Here is an 18,542-nt window from a genome sequence, read left to right as displayed (position 1 = left end):
ATTGTGTAATGAGGGTCTGGAGGTAAAGACATAAAAAGTGGGTTTTAAGAAATGTCTTCTGAATTGTTCATTTTACTAACATTTTTTCATGACTCAGAGTCTTAAAGTAAATTGGCAAAACAAAACCAGGAAAAAGAGAAATCCAGCCTGGGCACTTACAACCATCATAAATAAATCAGTGCTGAGAAAGCCTTTTTGCAGAACTTGAGACATGGGACGTACCTGGAGGCTTGAGTTTCAGAAAAGTGTGAAATTCTGACCAGTTAATGAGGAAGTACGCAGGGGATGGTCAATTTCATTAATTTTTCTAATAAAATTTTATTGAGTGAGTTGAAATGAAGAACAGATAATCCCTGCCATACAAGAGATATAGTAGATTTGTGAATAGATAGACATGGAATTGAATGTATCATGAAAAGCATTTCCACCAGCATCAAGTGCTATGGGATGGGGTTGCCAAAGGGAGACACTTACTCTTGGTATAAGGTGCAAGGAGTGATCTTTAAATGGTGACTAGGAGTCAGAGAACAAAGAAAGAGAAGAGTGTTTCAGGGAGAGGAGAGAGCCAAGAGTTTATAGCGAGTATGGTGAGAAACACATGCTCCCTTAACAATGCAAAGACGCCTAGTGCTGGCTGTTGGGAGATAAACCTTGTCAGACTTCAGACTGACGTAGAATGTAGATAGTGTGGATGGTGCCAGTGATTCTAGTGTGTTCAAATTGGCAAGAATTCTGTAAGCTGCTGGTATGGACCTGGGCATAGTAGAGACCTAAGAGCAAAGAGAGTATTGACAATAACAATAACTAATGTCTATTAATAACTGATAATAGGTGGGGATATTTGATGCCAGAGAAAGCATATGACCAATTCAAGTAACTTGCCGTAGGTGTCCAGCTTGGCTTGGCTCACTGCAAACACTAGAACATACCATTTATTTAGAGAGACAAAACCAATACATCTAAAACATTTAGAGAAAGATACAAAATCAACATTACAGTTACAAGCTAGATTGCAGTGCAGTTTCAAAATGAAAATAGCTTTATTGCTTTTCTTCTGCTTATAAGAGCGATGCTTCCTATCCATAAAACAATCCATACATCATGGGATAGGATAGTACAAGAGGTAAACATTCCCATTGTCCTACCCAAGGCCAGAAATAGCCACTTAAAACTACCTTTTTGTCTTAGGTATGCATGTGAACTATCACCCGAAAGGAAATAAACATTTAAAAGGTAGATCATACTACATACAATGTTATGAAATATGTTCTCCCCCACACACTGAGGAACTATTTGAAGGTAAAGCTGCACTCATGTTCTTCCTAAACCTTTATAAAGATACATTCAGTTCTTCTAGATTGATAGGTAATTTCTTGGCCACTTGATACTTATTTAACTTCAGCTAGTCCAAGAATGATGAACAAGTGTACTGACATCAGTCAGAGTTAGTATCATATCATCATCCTTGCTTTAAAAGTCATCATCCTTGCCAAAAGGTCATAGGTGGGTCACTTGAGAGGTTAGTGCCACTACTTCATCTCTCCAGCACATGGCTTCATCCCTTTCCAAATCGCTAGCAATGTGTGTGTGTATTTGTGTTTGTGTGCAATAAACTCACTACTTTAGGTATACACTCTTCAATCAGCTCTGACAACTCCACATAGCCCTTCTTCCTCTTTGCATTCAATACCTTCCTCCAACTCCTGACCCCAGACAACCACTGATCTATTTTCAGGACCAACAATATTGCCTTTTCAAGGACATCATGTATATAGAGTCATAAAGTCTTTTGTGGCTGGCTTCATTCACTAGGTGTGATGCTTTTAAGCTTCATCTGTGCTGTTGCACATGTCAGTAGCCTATTGCTTTTTATTGCTGAGTAGTATTCCATTGTATAAGTATGCCACATTTTGTCTATCCATTCACTGATGAGCATGATCAACATTTGGAATGTTTCCAGTTTTTTGCTATTATGAATAAAGTTTCTATGAACATCCACATACCGACCCCTGTGTGGACATACTTAATATGAAGTGTTTAACTTTCTAGGAAATTGCCGAACTGTCTATCAGTGTGGCTGTAACTTGGCTTTCCAGATCCCCACCAACACTTGATAACGTCAGTCTTTAATTTTGGCCACTCTAAGGAGGTTAGTGATATGTCCTTGTAGTCTTGTTTTGCACTTCCCTGATGACGTATGATATTGAGCATATATAGTTTCATGTTCATATTATCCTTCCACATATTTATTGGAAAAATAAATCCTTTATTTTTAAAAATTGCAATTTCTTCTTATAATTGAGTTATAAGATTTATTCATATATAGCAGATACAAGTCCTATAATATTATAGATACACATATATCTGATATTGTCCTACAACTTTTGGATGCTCTGTTCTGTTTTTCCTTCTTCCACTCCATTCCCTAAAGGCTTGGAGGAAAGAGCTGATGAATGGGTGTGGCCTCTGTTGTGTCTAGGCTCCCAGGGAGCCTCACTCTCATGCTAGCCCACACTTGGCCTTTAAAATTTTGGTAAAATTTCAGTCCTTTTCCTTCTTATCCACTGTTACATCTCTTGTTCCATACTCTGCCAAAGATGAAACATTTCTTGTGTCCTGTGACTCTTTGGAGGGGCTTCTCATCTTTTGAAATTCATGATGGTTGTGTGACCACAGGTCTCTTAGAAGCTAAATTTTTTTAAATATAGTTTTGTTGATTATCTGAATTTTTGTTTGTTTCAATGAATGCAACATTGTCTGGCTGATTTCTACATCTTAGGCAGAGTGGAACTGCCTCTGTCCTTACTGTTAATGTGACAGAAAGACTCCATCACTGGCACCACTGGAGTTGGGCAGTCCTTCTATCCCTTTGTGGGCACAGTGAGTCCTGTGTGTCTGTCCTTTTAGATAATGGAGGCTAGCACTGGGGCATGTTCATGGTCTCCATCACGAATGACCTGGTTGCCAATATTGATGGCACTTCTGCTAGTTTTCCTGGTTCTCCTCTCCAGTACCATTGTGGAGGGGGGGAGGGAATATCTTTCTCTCATCCTTGCTAAAGGTTTTTCATTAAGCCCCCATTTGTGATAGCTCTCTGGCCTATTTTATTCTTCTTTTCATTTTCTCATGGCTCTGTCCTCTGGATCTTTAACACAAATTCTGTAGGGATTTTGTTTTAAGAGTGTGTAACTTTCACCACATGCTCAATTCCCTGCATACAGGGTCCTGGGCTGAGACTTTAAGTTCTCCACTGTAAGTCCTTCACTCTCATGTGAGTCTCCTCTTCTCATTATAGTACATCTGGCACTTCAAGAGTGGTCTAATGGGTAGATCTGACCTGATGGTCATCTTCTATGGTTCATACTCTCCAAGGCCCATACCTTAGTGGCCCTGATATACTGGAATTCCCAAATGAACTTTTAAATTAGACCATACTTCAGAAACCCTGGCTACAAATTATTTTCTATGCTCAGATTCTTACATTCTGTTTCCAAGATGCTCTTTTGTGTCTAAACATGTCCCTGCATTTAGAAGCTTAAAATGTGCAGTTGACTCTCTGAAATCATTGCTGGCTGAATGCCCCAACTCAAGTTGATTCAAGATGTGGGTTCCCCCTTTACGCCATTCCCACCCAGGGCCATGATCCTTTCAAACATATACTGAACTCATCTATTCTCTAATAAAAAGGGATGATGCAACAAAAGCTAATAGAGGGATTATGGTTTTAGAAAAGTCCATGCACTGCCATGATTATAAACCCACTGTGGCTATCACTACTGATGCCCATATCCCAGCCAGGGCTGTGTGCTCAGCTGAAAGCAGTCACTGGCCAATGAGGGTATAGCTCAAATTGGATTCCAGCAATGGCTGTGAGGTATGACCAACATGGTCGTAAAAACTTCACTTCCTTCCTTCAGTGCTCTCTTGAGATAAGCTTACCACCGAAGTGGTTGGTCACTAGTTGTAAAATGTGAAATATAGGTTATTGATCTACTGTCTTGTTGGATATAGTTAAATATGAGATTTGAGATGAAGCAAACCTACTTTCTTTCCTTCCCTCACTCTCTCCCCAGGAATTGGTGAGGCTCTGTATATGGAACTGGTCATATCCTGTGTCTGGGCTGTGAAGCAGTTAGACTGCCTCTCCTCTCGTCCCTCCTCCCCATGAAAAGAGATGGCACTTCAAGAGACCTCTGTAACTAGATTATAGACCACAAAGCCCAGTCTTCCAAAGGAGGCCTGTCCCATTTATGGTTAATAGCCCTGCATTTATTAAATACAGGGCCACAGAGTCCCAAATCCCCACATCTCACAACTCAAACACTAATGTGAAGAACACCCCGATTAACTCAGGAAATATATTTTCCTGAGACCAGTGGGTTATGAAATTTATTCTCCAATTGGCTGATCTCTTGAACAGTTGTTTGTCATAATCAGATTTTGAGACCATATATCTCCTCTCAAGGGATGATTGTGCCCTAACCTCTGGCTCCATCCATGCTTCTGGTCTGGGTAGAGCAGACCTCCTGGATGAATGAGAACCAGAGCTGTCTTATCAAATAGTGGCAGTTCTCGTATTGTTTAACAGTGCTGGAAATTAGTTTTTCAGGCACTGATCTTGACAGGTCAGCTGTCAAAAGTGGGTGTCTGTGGCCATAAAATTCATCGATCCCATAAACAAAATTCTGTCTGCAAAATACAAGGGGAAGTCAGAGTAGATGCACTTATGTACAAATGAAATGGTCTGCAGCTGTATGAGTAAGTGTCAGGACTTCTACAGGGGAAAGCTTTTTCTGGCTTCCCATTTATCAAGCCTATCAGCCTCATTTGGTTTCATTGACTGAAACTTTTTCCTCGGTATTCTGAGCCAAGAGAACCAGGCAGCCTCAGGAAGGAGGCAGAATACAGTCTCCTAATTTTGATCGGCGGCAAGCTTGGAAATCTATTTAAAGGCTTTATTTTATTTTTTGAAAAATCCCCCTAGAGTCTTCTGTTTGGACCATGCTTTTTCTGGTCTTATATATCAAGTGTTCAGAGGGATGGCTCAAAAATGATGAAGGTTTGGGACGCCTGGGTGGCTCAGTCGGTTAAGCATCCGACTTCAGCTCAGCTCATGATCTCACAGTTCCTCAGTTTGAGCCCCGCGTTGGGCTCTGTGCTGACAGCATGGAGCCTGGAGCCTGCTTTGAGTTCTGTGTCTCCTCTCTGTGCCCCTCCCCCACTCCTTCCTCTCTCTCTGTCTCTGTCTGTCTCTCTCTCTCTCTCTCTCTCTCTCTGTCTCATTAGAAATGGTGAAGGTTTACTGCTCTCGTCTTAAGATTCGGGTAAGAACACAAGGCTTTGTAGAAATGGGGGGATTCACTCAGCCTGGAGCACTCGGCTTCAGGCTGATGTGAGGGAATAATAAACTTCCCTGCCCAACTGAAGGATCTTGGATCCTGGAACATGGTTGTATTTTGATGTGTTTGAAGGCAGAATTTTGGTTTCACTTTGAAGTATCTTTTCTTTCTCTGTCAGAGTACAGGATGCCCTGAAGGCCAGGGAGAGAGAGGTCTACATTAAAAAACAAAAACACACAAAAATAAAAACCTTTAAGTCCTAAATACTTTCAGACAAAAAATAGGGGTAATTACAGGCTTGGAGGATTTTTTTCCCTCTCATGTAGTTGAGCTTTGATTTAAATGGCTTTGCCTTAGGATTGCTGTATTTCTTTCTTGGTGGAGAAGGATTGTCTTCATGGAGCTAGACCTCAGCAGTGGCCACTTCCCCATCTCCAAACCCAGTAGGCTCATGGGGTCCACACCATCTTGGAGAGGTCATAGAATGGGAGATGTCATGCTGGATAAACCCACGGTTGCCTCTTCTAGGCATTAGGCACCCCTTGGCCACAGCTCCTGGCAGCCAAGGGGACTGATTTATTGGATTCTGACCCTCAGACTGGCCTTGACAAACAAACAAATTATTTGACTTTGATCACTCCCCTCCATTCAGTCCTTAGTCATACAAATACATGTGACAGGATTTTGTCACATATACTAGTTATTTCAATCAACAGCTTATTTTCCTTCCTGTGTAAGTAGGTGAAAAACCTGTTGAAAACATAGAACACTGTCAAGAAGTCGTAATGATTATTCATAATTCCACCACCTGAATATATTCCCATATTACATTTTAACAAAGCTCCTCCCATTTTTACCACCACCCTTTTAAAGAAACATAATTAAGGTTTTATTGCACAGTTTTTATATCCTGATTCTTTACTTTGTCATTATTATTTTATAACAGATTATTTCAAAGTGATTGTTTCTTTTGAATAGCCCCTGAACATTTGGTAGGCAGGGAAGTTACTTTTATTTTACTTTTCATACAAGAAAATGGAATCTCAATGGCGTCATATTTATTTAAAAAATATTTGCAGACTGCCTTCTGTGTTTTAAGCACCACAGTAAAACATGCTATCTGAGGTCGTTCAGGTAAGTGGTAGAAACAACCAGAATATCAGTCAGCTGACTACTGAACATATGCTGCCTTCATATCTCCAAGTTCCTATCTTCTTCCCCAAATCTTTACCATACAGAGTAAGTTGACATTTGAGAGAAGAACATGGCATTCAAAGCAAGGTTGGAAACTCTAAGATGAGAATAAGCAAGGTAAGGTCTAGTCCAATGGCCCAAATTTCTAGACAGTTTATGAAGACAAGGTTTTAATCTCAGTGGACAGGATAACAAACCCAAATAGCACAGTAGGATCACGGACTGAGGTCCAATACGGAAGACACTGGAGATGCTTTCTACTGCAGCTGTGTATAATTGGAAATTGGGCTAAACATTGCATTAGCTGTGAGGAATGTATGACACTAATGTAACATCTTAAATAGGGGAAACTGGGTGTAGGGTATATGGGCAGTCTCTAAACTGCCTCTACAACTTTTCTGTTTATCTAAAACTATTCTAAAGTGGAAACTTATTTTTAAAAAATATGAATAAGAATGTACCAGACCCAACCAAAGAGGGATGATATTACAGGCAGAAGGAACTACATGTAGGGTCAGGAAGAAGCATGCTGTGTGAGGTGCATGAGGAAGGTGCAGGGTCTGGTGGGGTTGGCATAGACTGTGCCTACGTAAACTGAAGTAAGCTGATGGTCAGGCTTGGATCTCAATGAGGAAGGCCTTTCTTTTAGGCCAAGCTTCAGAGTGTTTGAATGTATTCTGTAGGAAATGGGAAGTTGTTCTAAAATTTTCATTGACACAGATCGTGTCTCAGTTTGTTTATTACAAGGATACATATCAGCATGATGGAGGAGGCTATAAGAGGGAGAGGTTGGGGGTAACAAGATCAGTGAGGAGGCTATGGCAATACTCCGGGGCAGAGGTGCTGCTGCCTTGAGCCAGGCAGGGGGCTAGAAAAAGAGGGTTGTATGGACAGGCATTGAGAGGCAGAGCCCTTCTCACAGCTGAGCTAAAACTCTAGAAGGACAGGGCTTCATTCCAACTGCTTTTTCCTGTGCCTCCGTTCTCCATTCCCATGACTGATTACAATCCCACTAGACAGCCAGGTAAAATTTCTTTGATCAAGGCCAAACAGGGCCCCAGTCCAGGTGCTTGCTCATCTAAGCCAGAGTAGCACAGAGTTGAAATGCCCCTTCACCTGTGCCAAGGGGGTTTGGCAACACGTTAGGAATTCAAGTCTTGCTGCAAGGCAGAATATCTTGTACTTGGAACTCACATGTTATCATTAGGACAAGATCGCCTTCATTATGACTCTTTCAGTCATTGAGGTGGTCCAAGGGACCTTCTTAACACCACCCAACTCAGTCGGTGCAGGTTACCCATCAGGGCTAAGCAGCTCCAATGCCTGATAGTTTTGCGAATAAGATGCAGGCAGCCCAAATACACATCATGAGTCTCCTCGTCCATGTCAGAGGGTCCAAAGAATGTAGGGAATCAACACCTTGACTCTTTTTGTCTGGGTTTGTCTCTTCCCTTTGACCAGAATTTTGACCCAGATGCAGGAAGTGATTCTGGGTCCCAGTGCTATTTCCTGAGACCCAGTGGAGAAATAGCCATGAGCTTTCATTCTGATGATACCAGTTACCAGAGCATGGTATCTTTGCTATCCTTGAACAGGACTTTGGGTAGATTTTAACTTTGCTCTTTACTGCAGTGCCTCTGAAATTAATTAGTGGTGGCTGTGAGGAGCTCCTCAGAGCACATGGCCATGCTCTTAACTAAATGATTCATTCATCACCACTAGGTATCCTATTACTTAGGATGGAGTGAGTCTTAGTTGGCATTGTGTGCAAAGTGACAGCTGGAGTTTCCACGTTCCTTTTAAACCAGGTTACAACCATGTATCTCATTCTGATGTTCCTGCTTTAGGTCTCGGGGTTCTAGTATCTTCCAGGTGGAATGGTCCTACAGATTTTGCAACTGTGGCCTCACAGAGCTCAGTGTGCAGACCCTGCTGTAGACATCAAGGCTACAGGACATGCTGGGAAAATAGAAGTGTCCTTAGGTGGTACTACTGGTGGCTTCTTTAGGACACCTGGTGACATTTCTCCACAGATGAATAGTTCTTCTGTTCAGCCTAACTAGGGGACTTGTGGACTTTCTCTGACGAAGAGTAGATGCTGCCTGCAGTGGTTTGATTATTTGATTATTTAACCCCTTGCTACTTAAATGGTGGCCATAGATCAGCAGCAGCAGTGTCACCTGGGAGCTTGTTAGACAGGAATAATCACAGGCTCCAGAATCAGAAAGTGCATATTAAATCCCTGGATAATTTGTGTGCATATTATAGTTTGAGGATCACTGCTTTAATCTATAGCAGTGGTTTACAATCCTGGCTGTGCATTAGAATCACCTGGGAAGCTAAAACATTCATATCTAGCCCACTACAGACCAATTAAATTTGAATCTCTGGGGGTGAGGCCCAGCCTTCAATATGTTTAAAAGCCTTCTTAAGAGAATCTAATATGCAGTGACCTAGAAGAACAGGGTTTCTCGATGAGGATTGCTGGGGAAGTATTAAAATCCCTCAGTGCTGGGATCCTGATTAAGTTCCCTTGAGATGGGGGTTGGTATCTGTATTTTGTTTACATTTCACCAATTAATGATTGAGAATCATCGATCAGACAAAAAAGTTCATCATGGTTGCCCGGACGCTACAGGGATGCAGAGAGGGGAAGCAGGTCCCAAGAACTTCTGTGTCTCCTGTTGTTTCTGAGCCAGGACAGGGTGTCCTTGACCACCTCAGGGTGCGTGTCAGAGATACATCAGCCTATTGGATAAACTCTGCAAGCTCAGGAAAATATGGTGGATCAGAGTATGTGTATTCTTAGCCTATACCTGCATATCAAGCAAAATTATGAAATATGCATTACAGTGAAGACAGGCAGTGAGCTCTTGACCTTTGCACTAGGCATCAGGGTGCAAAACAAGCTGTACATGTGGGTCTTTGTTACCTGGTTCACTGCTGATTGTCATCCTGCCCTGGTGGCAGCGATGGCTGAACTCAAGGGCCCTCTGGCCCAGGCAAGTAAAGTTGTAATTAAGAAAGAAGACACTTTGTGGGAGACACAGTGACATGACCTCAGTGGGCAGGCAGAATAAAATTATACAGAAATATTCATTCTAGAAACAAGTTCTTACCGATTGGTTTTATTTTAAAGACGTGGCAGGTCCTTGAGTTCCAGATGAGCTGATGGAAGAAGTGGAACTTTCTATCACACCTATATTCTTTCTAAGGTTTGAAGATGGCTCTGAGTGTCTGGGAAATGGATTGGACTGCTGTCTGCCTCTCTGCCTGACTCAAGATCCCAGTTTAGGAGACGAGTTCCTAGGTGCACACAGGTGCCCATTCTGTCCCTCACATTCCCTTTTTCCTTCACAGTTGGCGACGTGGGACTCAGAGAAAGGTCTGAATGGCAGCCTGCAAGAGAGGCCCATGGGCAGCCGCCTCCAAGGACTGACTCTCAAAGTGGTGACTGTCTTGGTAGGATCATGGGCATATTGGGGAGGTTCACCATTCAGGATTTTGAGCTAGAGGCTTCTCTCCATTTGGCTTAATACTGGGTTTGGAGAGAAGGGGATCTTGAGTAGTGGCTTGAGTGTTCATAAGGCCTTTTTGGCAAATAATTTTGCAAATAATGATGTAAGAGTAAGATTGGATATTCTGCCCCAGGGCCTTCCATGGGAGGTGACTGGGCTGCTCTACAGAAAGATCACAAATCTGGATCCACTGCTGGCCCATCTCTACCTGCTCCTGGATGTAAACAGTATGTTGACCTACTCGTGGTCCTTAAGAGAACTTTGCTGGTAGCCAGAGTCCCCAGAAAGATGCTCGGAGGAGGACATTCTTCCAGCACCCAATCCCGCTGATGACCCCCATGTGGCACAGACTTTATAATGAAAACCATTTGTTGCAATTTTTCTGCATGGATGTCCTGGAATCATAGACTTTTAGATCTTTAAGAGACCTTAGAATCATCTTCTTTTCAATTTCTTCCTTCACCTTTCCAGAGCTGTAGGAGACATTTTAGATTTACTTCTTATCAGCTGGCCAGACATGGTTCAAATGTCCCCTCTGTCGCATCAGGCACTGACATCTCCTTGGCTCTAGAAGCCTTTGCCAGCAGTGTTCCTGCATTCCCTGAATGCACATCACATAATAGGCATTATACCCACACACCCCCCCCCCCCCCGCCACACACACACACACTCCCAGTTAAATTAATGAGGTATGTTCTCTGAGGCTATTTGCCAAAAGTCCACTGTTGGTCAGTTTCACAGGATTGTGGCGGGGAAGGCTGAGGTGTTTTCCAGAGGACCGCATGCCCTACAGGAGCACACATGACAAAGCACAGAATGTGTGAATGTGGCTTTGGGCTCGGACACTGTGGGGTTTAATTCTGTCCTGTCCTTTGACTTATGGTATGACATTCTCCCATGAATCAGAATCCATTTTCTAGTACAATCTGATAGATATAATTCTGTCTTCTCTCAATCAAATATCATAGAGCTTTTATTGTCGTTCTTTATCCTGGATGAGAAGTAACCACAGTTCTTATGTGGCTCCTGAAGAATTATGGCATTTCCTAAGGACGGAGTCCTGAATGTCACAAATGAAGGAATAAAAACAAATCATGTCATTCTGGCAATGGGGTTCTGGGCAGAAGTTGGGATAGCATCACACAGGACAAGTAAATCTCCATTCCTCCATCAATATGCTGGTTGCAGGGATCTTCCTACGTACTATGCTCTGAGTTTCCATAAATTGCTTTAAAAAAGGGCAGAGATGTTCAGACTCCAGCCCTAAATTGCACATATACATGCCCATGTTGGGAAACATTCTAAAGCTATGATTCATCAGGTTGATCTTTCCAATAATACCCTGGAAATATATGTGTTAATGAACCTGTTATTTAATTGAAGAACATCCATTCTGTTGTCCTCAGGAAGAGCCTTTCGTGATGGTGGCTGAGAACATCCTTGGACAGCCCAAGCGCTACAAAGGGTTCTCCATAGATGTCCTGGATGCATTGGCCAAAGCTCTGGGGTTCAAATATGAGATTTACCAAGCCCCCGATGGCAGGTATGGTCACCAGCTCCATAACACCTCCTGGAACGGAATGATCGGGGAGCTCATCAGCAAGGTAGGTCCCAAAAGCAGGACCATGGGGAGGGGCACCCTAGTCTGCCTCTGGGGTGATATCTAAATTTGATCCATTAGGCAGTTAGAACCTTGGAACTAACTAAATAAACCACAGCCTACCACTCACTCTTCACTCACTAAGACTCTCTTTTCTTCAACCCACCCATTTCTGCTCTTTCATTTTTCTCATTTCCTGGCACTCTGTGTTTTCCTTCAGTGCTCATTGCTGTCTTTCCTTTTGAGCCTATCTGCTGAGCCTGCTTTATAATACACCCTTCTTGAAACCTACCCCCATATTTGGGCTGAAATAAGAACTTAGTTCTCATGGGAAGTTAATGAATGCTTATTCTTTTCTCCCTCATGACCCACAGGTGGGGTGTGTATATGCAAGTGTGTGTGTGTGTGTGTGTGTGTGTGTGTGCATGTGTCTGTATTGTTGTGTGTAAGTGATACAGCATTCCCTACCTCCTCAAATTAGTTTCAAATAATTACTCTTCCTGTCTCCTATAGAGCCTGGATCCTCATTGAGACTCATGGTATGAGGCCAGTTCACTGTGTTCCCATCCAAGCCTCCTGTCCTCCCATGACCTCTGGGTCATTTCCTTACAATCATTTATGATGGTGGTATCTGCTAAAGCCTTCCCTCTCTAGTGTTGATGTTGCCACCAACTTTGATGTTTCTGACATCCCTATGGACAACCCTGGGCTGCCAGCATTTTGACCGCCTCACCTCCAGTGACCTTTGTTTGTGCTCCACATCAGCACCTGTACAGATGCATCTTGTTAGCGTCCTACATACTACTGTCACTGTCTCACTCCATGACGACTGCCTGTTAACCTTCTGACTCTTTTGAACCTTTGCTCCTAAAACATTGGTGCTTCACTTTATAAACTCATAAAGGCAGACCAAATGTCTCCAATTTCCCCTAAGATTTTTTTTAAAAAACTTTGTTGAGGTATTAATTTATATATGAAATTCACCCATTTAGGATATACAATTCAATGATTTTTAGTGAATCTACTGAGTTGTGCAACCATCATCATAATCTAGTTTTAAATTTTTTAATGTTTATTTATTTTTGAGGAAGAGAGAGAGACAGAACATGAGTAGGGGAGGGGCAGAGAGAGAGAGGGAGACACAGAATCCAAAGGAGGCTCCAGGCTCTGAGCTGTCAGCACAGAGGCCAATGTGGGGCTCACACTCACAAGCCATGAGATCACGACCTGAGCCAGAGTCAGACGCTTAACCAACTGAGCCACCCAGGTGCCCCTAGTTTTAGAATAATTCCATCAACCCAGTGATATCCCTCATACTTATTTACAGTTAATCCCATTCCCAACCCCAGCCCTAGGCAACCATTGATCTATTTTCTATCTCTATAGAAATACTTTTGTGAACATTTAACATAAATGAAGTCATATGATATATGGTCTTTTGTATCTGCCCTGTTCCACTGAGGTTCATCCTTCTGTAAGAATTTTGTGCCCTTGTGATACTGCATCCTTCCCTGCCTGGTGTGCCCTCAGTGGTTGATCAGATAATGCTGTTCCCTTCATCTTTTGTGATTCTTTTTGTTCTGGGTTTCTTATTGTACTGAAACCCTGACTTGATTATATTATCTACCCACTGACTCTGACATCCAAGTTGCTGCATGGAATTAGAGGAGAAAATCACAAATTTGCTCAGATGGGTATGTGAACAATGTGTGGTCTCTAACCTCAGCTAGGTCTTCAGGACAGCCCAAGTTCCTTACCTTGTCCTCTGTTGGGCCCCTCAGCGATATCCCATAGAGATTGTTTTCCTCATGTTACAAGCCATCCCTCTACCTGTGTCATGAGTTGATCCCTTGTACTTCTTCTGGACCTGGTTTAATTAATTACTTTTCCTTATTCCTATGTTTGTAAACCTATCCTGCTCCACTAGATCTCTTCTTCTTTTTTTTTTTTTTATTTAAAAAAATTTTTTTTTCAACGTTTATTTTATTTTTTGGGACAGAGAGAGACAGAGCATGAACGGGGGAGGGACAGAGAGAGAGGGAGACACAGAATCGGAAACAGGCTCCAGGCTCTGAGCCATCAGCCCAGAGCCTGACGCGGGGCTCGAACTCACAGACCGTGAGATCGTGACCTGGCTGAAGTCGGACGCTTAACCGACTGCGCCACCCAGGCGCCCCATCCACTAGATCTCTTCTTAATCCTTAATTATGGTCTGAACTCTCTAAATCCTTAAAAATAAATCCCTGGATCTTGAGTTTTTGAAAAAAGAGGCAAGAACCAGAGATGCAAATGTAACAACTCTAAGAGGAGACCTTCACCAACGTTACCTCCAACATTTTTTCTCCTTGCTCTAGATATGTTGTTGGATTTCAGTTTTGTTTTATTTTATTTTATTATTTTTTTATATTATTTTTTGGATTTCATAGTTTACAATATCAGTATATCTGCTGCCCCTCTAGCCCATATATTAGACCTGATAATTTTTTTTCTGATAAAATCTTTCTGTGTATGTTTTCCCAATTTACATATATAGGTTGAATTAGTTGTTAGAGCTGGTTATTCTAAAACCTAGTTTTATTTTTATTTTTATTTTTTGAGGAGATATTTTTTTTCTTTTATTATTTTATTGCTTTTTTGAGAGAGAGAGTGTGTGTGTGTCTGTGCATGAGCGGGGGAGGGGCAGAGGGAGAGAAAGAATCTCAAGCAGGTTCCATGCCTAGTGCAGATACAGGGGTCAGTCTCACAACCCTGAGATCATGACTAAGCTGAAATCAAGAATCGGATGCTCAACCAACTGAGCCACCTAAATGCCCCTAAAATAAACCTAGTTCTGTTGATGCCTCCCACTTAGAGGTCCAAGAGTCAAGATCAGGATGGTCATTATACATTTTAGTGCTCCAGTGGTTTAAGTGGGGACTCCAGGCCCATTATTGGCTGCCACCATCCATCTAGGCATAAGTATCCTAACCTCCACCAGTCTTGGCAGCTTTAATCTCACATCTAACTCCATCTTAATGGAGTCTTTGTCTATTTTAAAATTAATCCCATCTTGGAAAGCAGAAATCTTGCAAGTTGCTTTAGAGGTCACAGTACAGAGTGCCCAGAGAGTCTCTTTACAACGTGGCTTTACTATATGAAGAATCAACCCATATGTCTGAGAGGCCATGAATTAAGGGCAGTGGACAATCAAGAGAAGTAGATAACCCCTTTTTGCTTGGAGGACATTACTCTCTGGCATAGAGTCTACATACAAAACAACCAGGGACTGAGACATCGATGAGATATAAAGTAGTTGTACAACTCACTGTATAATTTCTGAAGAACCTCGGAAAATGGAGACATCATGTGGGCTAATGGAAGTTTGGAGAGGCTTAATGGAGGTATAAGAAGGATGCAGATAAGCCTACAAGAAGAGAGAAGGGACTTCTTGGTGGGGGGCAGGGATGGAGTAGAGGGAAATACCAGCAAAAGGAAGAAGATAGTGATAGTTTGTGAGAAGAACAAGAAAGTAAAGACAAACTACAATTCAAGCAGACAATTTAGTGCTGGATTATTTTTTTTTACAGTATTCAAGGTCACGGTGTGTCACCTCTTGAATCCATTTCCTCTGGACCGAGTAACCCAAAGGGCAGAGGGCGAGCCTTGACACAGGGTGGGACCCAGCAGGAACCTGAGGACTGCTTTCTGATCAGATGACTTTGCCTTTCAGAGAGCAGACTTGGCCATCTCTGCCATCACGATCACCCCGGAGAGGGAGAGCGTTGTGGACTTCAGCAAGCGGTACATGGACTATTCAGTGGGGATCCTAATCAAGAAGCCCGAGGAGAAAATCAGCATCTTCTCTCTTTTTGCTCCATTTGATTTTGCTGTCTGGGCCTGCATTGCAGCCGCCATCCCTGTGGTGGGTGTGCTCATATTTGTGCTGAATCGGATACAGGCCGTGAGGGCTCAAAGTGCTGCCCAGCCCCGACCATCCGCTTCGGCCACCTTGCACAGTGCCATCTGGATAGTCTACGGCGCCTTCGTACAGCAAGGTACTTTCCCGGTTTCCTGATGTTGCTGTAGCTCCGTGGGCCTGGAAGAACTTTGCCCATTGGCAGATTCCTTAGATGCGTTTTGCCAAAGTCCTTTTAAATGCAGTTTTATTTAATCTCTAGAACGATACTGATATCATGCTGCACTCAGTTTCTCTGAGTTATATCAGATAGAAATTAAATGAAGTGACAAGGAACTCAACTTCAAAGCCTAATTCTGCACTTTAGATAAAATTGACTTTGGAGTTCTGCTTTGCACTTTTCTCCCCTCCCACATCAGATTGATTGTTATGCACATGGGGTATGTCAGATGAAACTGAATCTCACTTAAATTTGAAGTCTTAATAGGAAAAAAAAATCACAATTGTTTTGTAATCATCTAAGCAGTACTCCATCCATTCTTGAGATACAAAGTCCCCTTTCTTTGTGAAGTCTGGAGAGCACTTGGTGAGTTACAGGATTATGCAGTTTGGACCAAAACAACAAATTGCAAAGTTCCCTAATGTGAGTGTTGGCCTTATTTGCACCATGGCAAAGCCTGTAGCACCTGTTTGCAAGGTTATATAAGAACAGTCAGTGAGAAGCTTTCTTCTGCTACCACCTAAGGGACCAGGGAGAAATAATTGGCCTCAACGGGGCAGCTTCTGACTGCAAGTCACAGGCAATGATTTCTGAAAATCCTAGGGAAAAAAAAAATCGTCTAGTGAGGGCAGAATATTAATAAAAGTGATATCTCATTTCTGAGGTTTGAAAGAAAGCTGGGGAACCCTCCAGGTAGGAGGTAATTCTATATTTACAGAATTCCTGAGACTACTCTCTATGAATCTGAAATTCGAAAAGGATCTTACATCAGGTTGCAGCCCTGGAAACAACACAGGGAGGTTGAGTCTTCTAACTGGAAGATTTGATATTCAGAACTCTATCCTTGGCATTTTGACAAACACATCACTAAAAGGCCAATCCTACGTTTTTTTCGTATCTGGTGGGCCTTCGTTCCTTTCTGAGATTGGCGGGCTTTGGGTTTTTTCCCAGAATTGTCACAGTGGTCCCCCATAACCAGTCAGCAAATCACTCCCCTGTTCCCCAGCCCATCCCCAGTGGTGGTTCCCTAAGCCAGGCTTCAGGCTGGAGTACTTCTGTGGAGATGGGAGTAAGAGTGGAAGCCCAGGACCAATCCACTGTGCTGGCCCCCTGCAGGTGGCGAATCCTCAGTGAACTCCATGGCCATGCGCATCGTGATGGGCAGCTGGTGGCTCTTCACCCTCATCGTGTGCTCCTCCTACACGGCGAATCTTGCTGCATTCCTTACCGTGTCCAGGATGGACAACCCCATAAGGTAAGATCCAGTCATCCTTCTAGATTAGGACCACTCAGCTCCGAGGGGCTGTAAAGAGAGCATGTAGTCTTGTCCAGGGCAGCCTGGTGTCATGGAGGCAGATGACTTAGATCCCAGATCTGCAAATTGATTATTATGATCTTTAGCCCATAAGGAACTTCACTCCTGTTGTATTTTATTTCATACACAATTAAATAAATGTATAAATGAATTAAATAATACTTCTCTGAACATTGAAATGCTGCTTGTAAGACTAAGAAATCAAAACATTAAAAATTAACAAATTAAATTTCCTCAGGCATTTAAGTGTTGATTACAAACTTATTTAATCAAAATTTTCTAAACATTAAATTAAAATTAATTAAGACCACAAGTGTAAGATGTTTTTTTCAAATCCTCAAACACCTTAAAATTATTTTTAAAAACCTGTCATTATCACAGTGATTGGAAAACTTATTTCACATATATTTATAAAATTATAAAATTACTGAAACCGGGGAATGAGAACGTTTCTTTGTTTTATCAAAGTGGTAAAAATATGGCATACAAGAATTAGTTCAACATGGTGAAATAAATTGGAAATGCCTCTGTTTCAGGAGATTTCCACATATTATGTAAATTGCAAATGAACTTGGGCAAAGTGAAGGGGTATTGGAAATGTGGGTGCTGAGGTGACCAAAGGCACAGATCTAGTCTGCATTTCCTTGGGTACAATGTTGGCTTCACTGTCATCTCTCACTTGATCCCTGATTAAGGTTTTCTGTGTCCCTGCCTTCAGTGATTTCTCCTTGAATTCATCACACTATCATTATATGGATTCTTTTGATCCATAGCCCTACTGGTCATCCACATTTAACCAGCTAATACAACTCCCAACTGCCTATTTAAAACACTTCGGATGCTGGGCAGGATTCAAAATTTAGTATGAAATTATCCAGTTTTATTTTTTGGTTTACAATTTTACTGAGATAATTACATATTCACATGCAGTTATAAGGAATAATGCAGAGAGATCTCATGATATTCTCTAACTGGTTTCAATCTGGTGGTGACATTTTGCAAAAACTATTGTATCTTATCACAACCAGGGTATTGACATTAATACAATTGACTGATTCTATTCTGATTTCTCCTCTTGTACTCATTACTCTGTGCATGTGTGTGCACATTTGGTTCTACACAATCTTTTCACATGCGTAGATTTGTGTATTCACCACCATAGTAAAGGTGCTAAAGAATTTTATTCCTGTAAGGATCCCTTGTGTTTTCACTTTATAACCACACCCATCTGCGTCACACTTCTTCCCCTCTAGTCTTGTTCTTAACCACTGGTGACCACTAATGTGTTCTCTCTTCTAAAATGTTGACATTTCAGATATGTTATATAAATGGAATCAAACCTTTTGGATTGCGTTTTTCATTTGGCTTAATTCTCTGGAGATTCATCCGGGTTGGTGTGTCTATTAATAGTTCATTGCTTTGTGCCACTTAGTGGTATCCACTGTGTATCCAACACAGCTT

At 42.0% G+C, this 18,542-nt stretch overlaps 1 protein-coding gene across 4 annotated transcripts in view; it reads left to right on the top strand.

Moving 5' to 3' along the window:
* Positions 1 to 18,542, top strand: part of GRID1 (glutamate ionotropic receptor delta type subunit 1) — a 703,858-nt gene that overhangs the window by 572,766 nt on the left and 112,550 nt on the right. For all 4 annotated transcript variants that reach the window (XM_058696896.1, XM_058696895.1, XM_058696897.1 and 1 more), the window contains 4 exons: positions 9,894 to 9,995; positions 11,458 to 11,655; positions 15,361 to 15,685; positions 16,883 to 17,021. In XM_058696896.1, the coding sequence (XP_058552879.1) occupies positions 9,894 to 9,995; positions 11,458 to 11,655; positions 15,361 to 15,685; positions 16,883 to 17,021 (764 nt within the window). The remainder of the gene's footprint in view (positions 1 to 9,893; positions 9,996 to 11,457; positions 11,656 to 15,360; positions 15,686 to 16,882; positions 17,022 to 18,542) is intronic.

Source organism: Neofelis nebulosa, chromosome 13 (genome assembly GCF_028018385.1).
Source record: "Neofelis nebulosa isolate mNeoNeb1 chromosome 13, mNeoNeb1.pri, whole genome shotgun sequence".
Classification (NCBI taxonomy): domain Eukaryota; kingdom Metazoa; phylum Chordata; class Mammalia; order Carnivora; family Felidae; genus Neofelis; species Neofelis nebulosa.
This window is presented reverse-complemented; position numbering and strand designations above follow the sequence as displayed.